This window comes from Rhipicephalus microplus, chromosome 5 (genome assembly GCF_043290135.1).
Source record: "Rhipicephalus microplus isolate Deutch F79 chromosome 5, USDA_Rmic, whole genome shotgun sequence".
Lineage (NCBI taxonomy): Eukaryota > Metazoa > Arthropoda > Arachnida > Ixodida > Ixodidae > Rhipicephalus > Rhipicephalus microplus.
This window is the reverse complement of record NC_134704.1, coordinates 37885357-37898348: the sequence shown is the minus strand read 5'-3', so window position 1 is coordinate 37898348 and position 12992 is coordinate 37885357. Positions and strand designations below refer to the sequence as shown.

General features: G+C 44.7%; 1 protein-coding gene across 1 annotated transcript in view; it reads right to left on the bottom strand.

Annotated features, from left to right (window-relative positions):
* LOC142817736 (uncharacterized) overlaps positions 1–12633 on the bottom strand; it is a 32304-nt gene extending 19671 nt beyond the window's left edge. Inside the window, exons 1-3 of the mRNA XM_075895234.1 lie at positions 12220–12633; positions 9825–10480; positions 808–1332 (exon numbers count right to left, since the gene is read on the bottom strand). Coding sequence (XP_075751349.1) covers positions 808–1332; positions 9825–10480; positions 12220–12505 — 1467 coding nt within the window. The 5' untranslated portion in view covers positions 12506–12633. The remainder of the gene's footprint in view (positions 1–807; positions 1333–9824; positions 10481–12219) is intronic.
* Between the last annotated feature and the right edge of the window lie 359 nt (positions 12634–12992).

The window sequence follows — 12992 nt, the reverse complement described above, 5'->3', positions numbered from 1 at the left end:
ACAGTGAATAAATGTGCTGCATATTTTTCAGAGCTGCTTTCACAGGGACGTTTGTTTCTTTTTTCAGCCAAGTGCAGTGATCAATCTTCTTCGATCAAACAAATGCAAATAAGAGTATTGAAGCAACATTAGGAACGAGTAAATACTCTGAACATTCAAATACTAACACAATACTGGCTCATCCGTAATCAATCACTATTACAGACTACAAGTATTTATAGCTATAACTATGTGTTGTATTGAAGCAAAAGCATAATTTAGTTTGTTTTTTTTCATGGGGGCAATGCTAGACTTCTAAACATAAGAAATGATGAAGCTCATTTCACTGAACTGCTAGTGAGCCCAACTTTCCATACTCTGCTGTAGCAATTAATTTGCCAATGAACAGTTTACATGGCCCTGATACTCAAATTGTGCAGATAACATTTCACTATATACAAGTTAACAGCAAATTTGACTAAAGTTCAGAATACTAAAGATGTAAATTCAATCTCCTGTCAATAATGTGAAACTTCCAAAAAGATATTTGATACCATATACAATTTAGTTATATATTGCTTTTTGCATATACATAAGAAATATGTCATATTCCAAATTTTGACATTACCATCATACTGTACAGGTGAAGCAGCACATTTTGTTGAGGTCAAAAGGAACAAAAATGACAAGATGCTCAATCATTCTTGTCCCCTTTATCCTCATTGAAGTGCACTACTTTGCCTATACGGTACGGCGATCGATCATCAACTAACCCAACTTTCAAACTTGTTAAAGTTGATATTGGAGTACTATCAGTTTGCAGCTCACCTTAAGAAAATCCTTTGCCAACCGCATCATGTCAGTTGGCTCGAGGTGGCAGATCTCGTCCCAATACAAGTGCAGCACTTCCCCGCCTCCGTTGGGGTGCACTTCTCGGCGCACAAAGCGTCCCAGGCGCATGTGTCCAAACTCCAGAGAAGCAGGCATTCTCGGGACAAGAGACAGTGCACCGACGACCACAGATGGAGGGCCCAGAGGGGCTGAAGTAGAGGAAGCCGAGTGGGCATTGCCATGGCGCTCCTTTTTGCACTGAATGCCCACATTTCGCTGCGAAGCACACTTGCGTTTACACCGACAGCACATGCTACCGCTGCTGCAGTTCTTGACAGGTGAAATCGTCAGCGGGGATGACAAAGGTGCTGAGGATGGCGTTGTTGACGATGGGGGTTGATGATGCGAGTGCGGATGCGGCGGTGCGATGGTGATGCAAGGTGTTGTCGTCGGTGGTGGAGCAGGAGGAGGTTTCGTCTTGTGCGGGAGCTGGTCCTTCTTGCTGCTGCTATGTCTGGACGACTGGAGTGGGAAGGAAAGGTAACAGCATGTGAGGAAACACGAATTAACACAGACTTCTTGTCATTCTCAGCTATTGCCACGTGTTTTGGCTTCAGATAAGCCAACCTAATTTAGGGTAAATCACCAAAAAATTTGAAACAGATGTCATCAGAGAGTGGTTTTCAATTCTATGCACAGATTTCCTATTATTCAAAAAATAAGCAATGGCAGGAGAAGCAGATGAAGGAGCATATATGTAACAGAATAAAACCATGACATATGAGCCACAGCATGTCTCGCATCTCTAACATCAAACACAGAGTGTCAGTTTAGCACACCAATAACAGAAGGGCAGTAGCGAAAATATCAAAGGGCTCCTGCAACAGTCTAAAAAACAAACGGTACTTTGAAATTAGGTTTCCGTAAACACGCAAGCCAAATATTACCACACTACATACAGCAGGGTTTTTACATATGAGTGTCAAAGACAATGAAATACCACTTGCCCTCTAGTTCAAAAAACCCGTTTGAAAGGCTAGCAATCAAACGCAGGAGCTTCGGAGGCTACATGATAGTGGTCTCTTCCAAATATTTGACCAAAAAGAAAACAATGCTGCAGAAGATGCTTGGGAGGTGAGTAAGACCCCAAAACGGTCATTGCACTAGCTATACGATTATATTGTTTTGAACATCTCTTCCAGCCCATATTGATAAAGATAGAGAACATTGTATTCTATGAACATAAAAGAGCCGTAGGTCAAGACTTGAAAATTGTCAGGAACTTTTTACCAGGCCATCGCTGCTGAGCACAATAAAAAATATTCATATGTATGCTTTGAAATTCACTTCATCGTGATAGCACTTTCACTGGGACTTTGTCACATAATTAGAGAAAGAAAAGAAATCTTTGTTCTCCATTTTTTTTTTCTTTTAACAATCAATTTACCATAACTAGAACAAGAAATATGAGCTTTGAAAGGCAACACTGCAAGTCTAAAGAAATTTGGTGTTTCTGTCGAAAGTTCCTTCAAAACGCATGGCTGAGTTTCTTGTTTAAAGGGGCCCTGCAACACTTTATGAGCATGGTCATAGAACGCTAGTGATCTGTAGATGAGGCTCCCAAGAACACACGAGCCAAAGATTATAGTGCATATATATATAAGTCACAATAAATTTGCAAAGTCGGCAAAAATTGCTCCCTTTTCTTTCAACAAATGATGCTACACGCTCAAAAATCACTCATCACAGCGCATAGGCATACCAGCCGGGGGGAAAAGGGGCGCGAGCCCCCCCACTTTCGACAGTGGTCACTCTTGGCTGCACGCTGGGGAAACGAACAAGTATGCTGCAGTTTTCCATCACAACCGCAATTACTCAATTATGTTTTTACAGGAGAATGATATTGTTACGAGGCTATGTTACAACATAGTGAAATTTTGGCGCACGCGGAAAATTATCACACACACGCGCGCGCGCGGAAATTATCACACACACACATACACGTGTGTGTGTCCCAGCTGACGAGTGAGGTAGGCTTGGCCCACCACTCGCGAAAGTGTTGGTACGCCACTGTCATAGCGATTGGCTGAATTGAGCATGCTCGTTACTGGGGCAGCCATGAGAGGCAATGACTTTTCTATGCATGCAATCGCACTGAAAAACTGCGTACTCAAAGAACAAAAAGAGAGAGAGAAAAAGTGCTCAAGGCCACGAGGTGCACGTGCCATATTTTCTTTCCTCCTGCCATCTCTTCTCGCATAGCTTTCAGCGATCTTATAGGAATGAGAGATGAGAATGCAATTGCAGTGTGTGACAAATCTTCATAACTTCGCTCATACTGAGCAGATTCTAAAAATTTTTACAACAGTCAATAAGCTCCTTTACTGAATCCATTCTATCGCTACTTGAAAAAGTGTTGTAGGGCCCCTTAAAGGACCCCTGGCAGTGAAAGTCTCATTTGCGATATTTTTTTTACTGTAATTTGTAGCTTTGTGTCTGGTAATCCCAATATTGAATTGTGAATGCTCCAATGTATAGCATAATTATTGCTAGCACCATTGAGACCAATTTTGCGTCACTTCAAAACCCCCTCCAAAATTGTGCGCTCAGGCTTCTATGTCGTTGAAGCCGCAGTTTCCAAATCGGATCCCTACTCACCGTAAAGAGTGAAACTACGCACATTGTTCAAAAATGGTGAATATGCCCCCTCCCCCTTCCCACCTAAGAAAAACAAAGCATTCCTGGCCGAACCTGCCAGATGTACGTGGAGAGTGGTTCAACAGCAGAGGGAAAGAAGTGAGGAACAATAGTCCCCCCCTAGGGTGCCAGACAAGGTATTGTGTGCATCCTGCAAATTATCTCTAATGTTAGCAATACTTGCTTTACTCATAGAAAGTCACATGGGGCTTAGTCTCCGCCACTAGTGAGGCGCCAAAAACCCAGACGAGTGCTCATGCTTATAAATTAGAAAATTACACCCACTAAAGCTAACAGTGAGTAGCATGTGAAGCAGCGAATGGGTCGATCTTGTTTCGCTCATCAAGGGCACCTTGCTCTATGTTAACGCATCCTTACAAGTGGAGCACACTATGACTTCACTGTAGTTTCTGTTGCTGTTACTCGTTCCAAATTCTTACCGAACGACGTCACGCGAGTTCATTGCTATGCCACGTGGGAGCATGTGGGTTCATCGCGCGTCTGCAGAATCTAGTTTCTGTGATGCCATCATGTGATTGCTGATAGGATGTATGGGTAGAGGCCACAGCTTCTTACACAGCCACTTACGATGGCCCGAACGCACTAGTGCGTGCCAGCGCGTTCTGACTATAATACAATAATAATAATACAATACAGAGACGCTGCAGTGGAGGGCTCCGGACATTTCGACCACCCGGGGTTCTTTAACGTGCCCCCACATCTGAGCACATGGGCCTACAACATTTCCGCCTCCACCGGAAATGCAGCTACCGCAGCCGGGATTCGATCCCGCCACCTGCAGGTCAGCAGTAGAGTACCTTAGCCACTAGACCACCGCGGTGGGGCTTGGCGCAAACGGTTCTCTATAGCCCTGGGTCTACCATAGGCCCTCGTGGTGAGTCAGGCCTTGGTGAAGCTGCCTTGTGTGTGTCCTTGTGTTTGTCATGTTGTTGAGTGTTGTGTAATTTTGATCACAATTGATGTATGATAAATCGGCTGACGATATCGTCTATTCTATCTAAAAGTAAATTAATGTGTGTTGTTTGCTTCGGTCCGACCATGTCTACTCTGTGTCCATTCACTGTAAGAGCATGGCGCTTTCCACTTCGAGACCCCACAACGTCTACTAACATACTTCAACACACTAGCTCAATCTTTATTGATCAAAGGCGGGAATTAGGGAGGGAAAAAGTACCTTAACCATTCCCCTCAGCAAACACCTTCACGAAAATGTTTTTACTGGATTGCAACTACTGATAACTCACATTCCAATATGTATGAGATCGAAAGGTTCCAAGCGGATTACTGATTATGCGAGATATTGGTGTTAAAGAGCATTGATACCATGGTCCAAAAGGCTAATCATAAACTAACAGATTGATCAGTCGACTCACTCAGACTATGATCGAGCTGTGAGTTATACTTTTGGAGAGTACGAGTGAGCCCTATGGGCAATACATATATTGTCACTGGGTCGTGACGTGGCCAAAGACAGGAGACTGAGTAAGTCTGAGTAAGCCCCTCCCATTTTCCGGCCACTTATTGTAAGCCAAATCCACTAAGGAGACTTGATAACAAAGCCTGCACTTCAGCCCATCGCATTAATGTAATTAGCAATTTACACCAGCACAATTATTATGTCCATGCTGCAGCTCTTCAACACAGCACCAGAAGCTCCCACTATTCAATCAATAGTTTCATCTACTGTAGACCATCCTACCAAGTTTCTACACTTAAAAAACGCGCAATTGAAATAATTAATAGGGTTACAGTCAAATTTTACTCACAAAGACATAGTTTTAAAAGGGCCCTGAAACACTTTTTCGAATGACCATGGAATGAATTCACTGGAAGAGCATATTGCCTCACGAATTAAACGCCACAAAATTTTTTTTAATCCGTGCAGTGCAAGTGGAGTTACAAAGGTTTTTGTCACATGCTGCAATTGCATTCTGTCTCCTCTCATCCCGACAAAAGCGCTGGAAGCATGGAGGGATGGAAGGGCCAAAAAAAAAAAAACGTAACACGCGCCTGGCGACCTTGAGCACTTTTTTCTCCTTTTTTTAAATTTGAATGTGCGGCTTTTTCAGTGCAATCGGACGCGCACGCGTAGACAAGTAGTGGCCTCTTGCTGCGATCTCTGTAACGAGCGAGCGCAGCATGCTCAAATCAGCCAATGGCTGATAGATGGGCTAGCTACACGTGATTTTTGGGCATATTACGTGATTTGTTGAGAAAAGAGAAAGCAATTTTTGGCCGACTTTGATAATTTATTGTGATTTCCAGGCCACATGGTGCGCTATAACATTTGGCTCGCGTGTTGTCAGGAGCCTCTACTACCGATCGGCACCGTTTTCTGACCATGCTCAAAACATGTAGTAGGGCCCCTTTAATTTCACAATCACAGCTATAATAATTGAGAACAAAAGCAGAACCAAAGTATCATTTTTAAATTTTACGATAAAAATTCTGCATGTGACATTTGAGATTTCTATGTTCATTTTTTATATCTCAGTGAAAATTGCCCAATAAAATTTTCTGCAACCGGCTGTGTTCAGTCTGTGGCCCCATTAGAGGATAACATACTTTATTTTTACAAATTAGGAATAATCCAGGTCCTCGTAAACACTGCCAAAATCCCTGATGCCATGGTACATAATTGGTGCAGGAACTTTTAAGGAGATGCGAACAACATTTTTCATTCATGTGTTTTTTCGCTTACCAAACATCATCTCGCAGAAAGACCAACAATTCTGGTATTGTAGGAGAATTAAACTACTAATAAGAAAAAAAATCTGTTTCCTATATAGAATCTCGTCAAAGGTACCCAGTAACACTTTTAAAAGTAATGATTCAATGTTTCAATAAAGGAGTTTATTGCCTCAAGAATCGACTGCAGCACAAAATTTTGGAATCCGTCAAGCATGATCGGAGTTCAAGGGATTTGCGGCACCCTTTAAATGCTTTATCTCTCCTTTCATACCAACATGCGTGCACTGGAAGCAACACACAGAAGGCGTGAAAAGGGGGTACATTTGTTAGCACGTGTCATTGTCTTCAGCATCTTCCTTTTTCAAATGAGCAACTTACTTTACATGTGATCTCATGGCAGCGGCAGCAATTATACAGCTATTATTGCTAGCACAGATCGGCACCGATTTATAACCACACTCAAAAAGTTTTGCAGGGCCCCTTTAAAGGGTACTGACACCATTTTTTGGAAGTGTGTTTAAACTGCTATACAAATCACCTGTATCCAGAGACATTTCTGAGTAAGTGTGAGGCTTAGCAAATGCTGGCAAGCTATTTCATTTCGATATTGAAGTTAGTTTTCCCATGGTGCACATGCCGGCATTGGGACTAACTTGACGTCAGATTGCAGTACGAACTCTTGTAGCTTCCCGCAGCAGTGTCGCTATATCTGATGTCAGGCACCAAAACTTTGAAAATGGCTGCATGCGCATCACCAACAAGGCCAAGGTGTAGAGCAACCGTGGAAAAATCACATCTCACGTGAGCATGTAGCGAGAAGCTCATGCAGTGTCCTGATGTCTGGGTACAGTAGGGACCGAAACTAGCTTCCAAGAACGCCCTCTATTAACTTTGACTTGATATGTTGGGTTTAACGTCCCAAAACCACCATACGATTATCAGAGACGCAGTAGTGGTGGGCTCCAGAAATTTCGACCACCTGGGGTTCAACGCACTCTATTAACTTTTTGTTTTTTTAAGGGTGCATTCATGTTTAGCAGTACATTTACTGGGCTCTTGAGGCCTTCGCCTTTCATTTGAAGGGGAAAAAAAAACGCTACGACTGATAATTTTTGTATCAGTGCAGTCTTAAGAATGCAAATTTTTAGTGATTTCAGTTCCTCTCTGCACACATTTAAAATGTGCAAAAACAGGGGCACTTCAGAAGAGCAGCTGTGCTTTTTGAAGTAAAAGGCCGTAGCATTTTGTTTGCTTCTACTTTACCGTTAAGAAGCACCATGCGAGGAATGCTGACAGGCTAGCAAAAGCCTTGACATGAACGGCAACACAAAATGCATTGTGGGACTGTAATTATTGCTGAAAGTATTTTTTTCCAACAATGGCATAAATTAAGAATAAGAACATGGACAAGCTGGTTTACATGCACGGTAAAGGTGAGCAGTGCGAAGAACTGAACCGTGTAAATACAGGTAAGGCAGGCCCGAGGAAGCAAAAGAATGACGAACGTGAGCACCGACAGATGCATGCGTATACAGAAAGAAGATAACCTGAAAGTCAAACACCGCGTCAGAAACACGTGTCGCATATGTTAGAAGGTTTAAGGCTGTCAAAACATAGTGTCGGAGAGTAGTCACATCAGCAAAACAACAAACCAGCATTAAACAGCGTTTCAGGACTATCACTCTCCCCTTAACTTCAGCCCAAGCAGCTACACAGTGCTCCCCATTAGGTCTTCAAGCAGGCCATTAAATGGTTCTTTGCACAAAAACAAAGGCAACTGCAGGCAGGATATGCATATATTAAATATTAAGTCTTTAAACTCCATTACCTAAAAATGTTGGAAGGTGCTTGCAAACCGTTTTCTCTTTCCTGGCCACTGTTCTCTTGATATCTTTGTATATCCTGTAGATCTTATATATGGGCAACATTGAATGCCTCCTGGCTCCACAGTTGAATGCATGGTTAAGTATAGTGATCCTGATTAGAGACGTACTACTGAAGTAGTGTCAACGGCAGCAAATGATCACAAAACGGTCACTTTGTCGGATGAAGTTGAGGACTAAATGCAGGAGAATCTACCTAAGCTGACAGGCAAACGGCTGCCACGATAATTGAATTCCAGTGGTATCCCATTCCACATAAATTGCCACAGGGGCAGAACGTCTTGACAATCTCTACTTGTGTACATTATGTCAATATGCAAGATGAGTTAACAAAGTTTCCAGAAGGTACGTTTCAGCAACTGTAGTTCATTCAAAATAACAATGATCAAAAAGTGCCCATGAAGCTGTCAGCGCTCTTTACTCATTTAACATATGAAATTTAGTGCCTGCCACAAAGTGACCAAGCAGACTGCATGACAGTCATGTATCGAGAAGAACAACAATTTCATTGTTCGACTTGACTGCACCTAAACAGAAGGATAATCTGTAGTAAGGACAAGAAGCCAGAATTCTGCCTGCATAAGTGTTCAATCAAGGTAGCACAATCCTACTGTGGAAGAATTTTTGTACAGATGTAAGTTGATGACCGCCGTGGTAGATCAGTGGTTACGGTGCCCGGCTGCAGCGGCTTCGATCCCTGCCACGGTTGTCGCATTTCGGTGTCCACTATGACGTCCCTCATAACCCCATTGTGCTTTCGAGTCATAAAACGCCAGATATTACTGTTCGAAACAAGTGAATTTTCTAACTCCTATGGGCCAAGAGCTTGCACAAATAAATGAATGTCTTAATATATCTGGCAAACTTAGTGCTGCAGTCGGTAAGTACAACTCCCCGTTTCTTCACTTTATACTACATTGTGATGTTTAGCATTGGTAGCAGCGGCCCTTTCATTCTATAAAGAGCAACAGCGATTCAGATTCAAAGAAATCATACAAGAAAAAAAGAAAAACAGTAGCATAAGTAGTGCTCAAACAACATGCTTGTTGGAAAGACTAATGTGCATCTGGAAAATTTTCAGATTTGTTGTCGCACACACATGGAAAGAAGAATCGCTGCACATCAGACAAAAGTAGATGAAACCAACACAGGACGAACCTTAAAAAGCTTAATGAACACCGTTCCCTTTAATAAACTAAAACAAACCCAGCTAGAAGAGTGCACGATGGTTTCTTTGATTATCGATTCAGATTCAAAGAAATCATACAAGAAAAAAAGAAAAACAGTAGCATAAGTAGTGCTCAAACAACATGCTTGTTGGAAAGACTAATGTGCATCTGGAAAATTTTCAGATTTGTTGTCGCACACACATGGAAAGAAGAATCGCTGCACATCAGACAAAAGTAGATGAAACCAACACAGGACGAACCTTAAAAAGCTTAATGAACACCGTTCCCTTTAATAAACTAAAACAAACCCAGCTAGAAGAGTGCACGATGGTTTCTTTGATTATTTCAATGACTGGTGTGGCTGACGGCAAAAGCTTTGATAAAAAAGAAATGGTGAGAAACTACTACTAAGTACACTAAAAATCACGTGTACTTAAGTGTTTTTATGTGACACCTCCTGAAGTGCTTTAATTGCATGTGACGCTTACTCACTTAAGGTGACATCGAATTTACTCTCAGGACACAGGTATAAACAGACACACACAATGCTCACCTTGGCTGCCGTATTGCTCGAAATCTTCAATTTCTTCTCTGGAGGTTCCGTGTGTTTGCTTCCCTCCTTGGAGGTACACTTGGCGCTGTGCAACTCCTCGTCCTCGCGGTGCTTGTGTTTCTTGCGCCGCTCCTTGCGATCAGCGCGGTCAGAAGAGTCAGCCTTTTTTCGACTCTTCTCGGGCTTCGAGGCAGCCTCCCCGCTGTTCGATGAGTGGGACTTGGAACCGGACTTTGAAGAATTGGATGACTTCGTCGACCGCTTCTTCTTTTCGCCGTCTTTTTTGACCTTCGGAAGCACAGCAGTCTGTTCCGATGCTGGCAGGTACAGTGCTAAAGAAGAAGTTGAGAGAAGAGCCTGCTGCGGCAGACACACAGGCGATGCCGCTGCAGTGAGCACCGCAGCCGACGGAGGCCCAGGGCCAGGCATTGGCTGTGGCACAGACGGCACCATGCAACCGTTCGACAGCACCGCAGCATCTTTGCTGGGCAAAATAGAAGGCTGCGCAACCGTGCTGCCATTGAGCCGCACTTCGCAAACCTTTATGGACTGCAGCGTTTTAGGGATGGTGGCAGACGCGGGGGAAGCCACCTCTGCAGTCTGGGGCACCGGGAGAAGTTCAGCTGACGGCATCGTCTGTGAAACTGCTTCTTTTCCTGGGAAAGATTTGAGAAACAAAACTTACTGGAATGTGCATGAGCAGTGTTGACAGCAGGAGCACTCCACTACAATTGCAAACCACGAAGCTGTGTCGGGCAACACTTCATGTTTCAGGATTTTTTTCATCTCTTTAAGCCTCCATCTACACCTGACCATCTCGAACCGCATCTCTTACTATGTAGACTATGTGTAAAGTTGGGACAATGTTAACCTGGAGCATTATAAATGTCTCTTTCAGAAAATTACACATGCAACTTGGCATTCAAACCTTTTAATAGCTCACATTGAGCCATTGAAGAAAATTTGACGTTCCAAACGGTAATAGAGGCAAACACTCCCTTGAGATAAATTGTGCCTTCGCATTAAGTGCTTCCAAGTGCTATAATGACAAATATCTGAGAGCTACGCCATATACTACGGCCCAAAGGCATAACAAAGTTTCTATGCACAGCTTCTAGCCAGGAGAACAATCACGAAAATACCCGATCCATCGCTTTTCCTGCGTTCTGGTTAAACAACTACTACCGTTTCCAAACAACTACTGTTTGGGCGAAACACTAACCGAAACCCGAAATACGCGCACACTATTGCCATCGCCTCACAGTTCACAAGACGGGCCCAGATTGCTACAGCTATATCCACTTTCGCGGTAGCTAAGATATGCTGAGGGTCTCAATTTTCAGCGCAGTGCGCACGACCCCAAAAGGTCACCGTGACGACGATGAGCGAAAAGCCTACGCTCGGCGCTTCCCAGGATTGCCGCCACGCTACACACACTACTCAAGATTAAGGCAGTCATAACAAGTCCAGCCACGTGGTTGATAGGCGCTTCAGGAAACGCCAGGCGCGCAGTCCGCCCGCCAAGGGGGCACGCATGGCGGGTACGGGGAAAACGTTTCCGAAATAGCAACGCGGAATTTGAAAGGACGCCTCGCTTGGGCGGGAGTTTGCGTACCGCGTGCCATGGTCAGCCGTGATCGCGACTGTGCGCACCTGAAATCAGACGACGCGCAGGGCTGTGTTCGAAAAAAGTACGAAACCTGAAAAGGTGCTGCGAGACGAAACTGCACGCTGCGAAACCGACCCCGTTTTAACGCCCACACAGACGGGAAAGAACAAAAATCGAATCGATCGTTTCACCTACAAAGCTGTCATCTGCCCCCGATCCCGACCGAGTGGGACAATTTACCGTTCGTTTCTTTTTTCTTCCAGCCTCCAAATAAGTGTGAACTCGCGTGTGGGCGGAGCGAGGAATCGCGACTTCTTTGTCGAAATGAAAACAGTTCATGTTCAAAAGGCTACCTTCGGCCACGAAAACACACAATCAGCGGATCGCACATCGTCAGTCTCGGGATCGGAACCACGACACAGGATATACAGCTACAAAGGATGCGAACCACAACAGTGCAAAATGCCCAAACGCCCGCCGAAAAATATATAAAGAAAATAAGCGATAACAACACCAGCGTGACTTGGGTCAACACAATAAGCCGCGATCTCGCTCGTAATCCCGCTTGTCTGCGCAGATATTGCTAGGATGCGTCCGACTCGGTGCGAGCGATTAGTGCGATCGGGGAATAGATGTAGAAAACCAGCGGTCGCTCGCAGACAATCCCAAGGTTGAAGCTTTCACGCCTGTAGGGCTAACGTCGCCCAATAGACGGGCGCACGGATGTCCCGTCCAGGGCAGCTGCGCGATTAGCCAGCTCGCGCGAGCCTACGCTTTGAACGGTACCTTGTGCGCTTTCCATGTCGCACTCGGAAGCGTGAGCTGCTACTGCGTCAGTTTCGTCGTCATACTCGGACGGCGAAGAGTCCGTGGTGAGGTCCGTGCCGTACGCCTCACTCGGGGGCAGTCCAGGCAGATTTCGGCAGCTGTGCTGCTCTCGCTTCTTCAAATGGCTGCCGCCGCTCGGCTCGGTGTCGTCAGTCCTCTCCGACGATGGCTCGGACGTGTGGTTTTCGCGGTTGGCACAACGTTCAACACAATCGTCGATGACGTTGTGGCAGCTTGAAGCCATTTTGCGTGGCCTGCTGCCTCTACTACAAAACGCATCCAGCGGGACGGAATACGAACGGGTTTCGTCGTGTCTCGTACCATTGGACGATGCGAACGGCTGAAAGTCATGTGACGTGGCTAGACAGCCGCGCAACCAATCGCGCACGGCGTACTACTGTTTGCTTCCAAAGAGCAGCAACGTCGGGCAACGTTGGTTTCTGTTTTGTGCGCTTTTGTACGCATGCGCGTGGTTTACATCAGAGGGCGCCCGTGTCGCATGGCTTTGAATATCCATTCTTTTTCTTCGGTGGGTTCGTGTAAACAACAGTGACAGCAGTAATATTTTTCAAGGAGAGATGACTGGCTATCCGAGCCGCAGTTCTTGCCCATATCGCTAATAAATGCCAAGAAAACACTCCGCTTTAACGGCTTCCGCACGAGTCGTGAGCGGCGGACAGTGCGGTTTTTGTACACCGTACTATACAGCGACTACATTAAATGATGGGGAC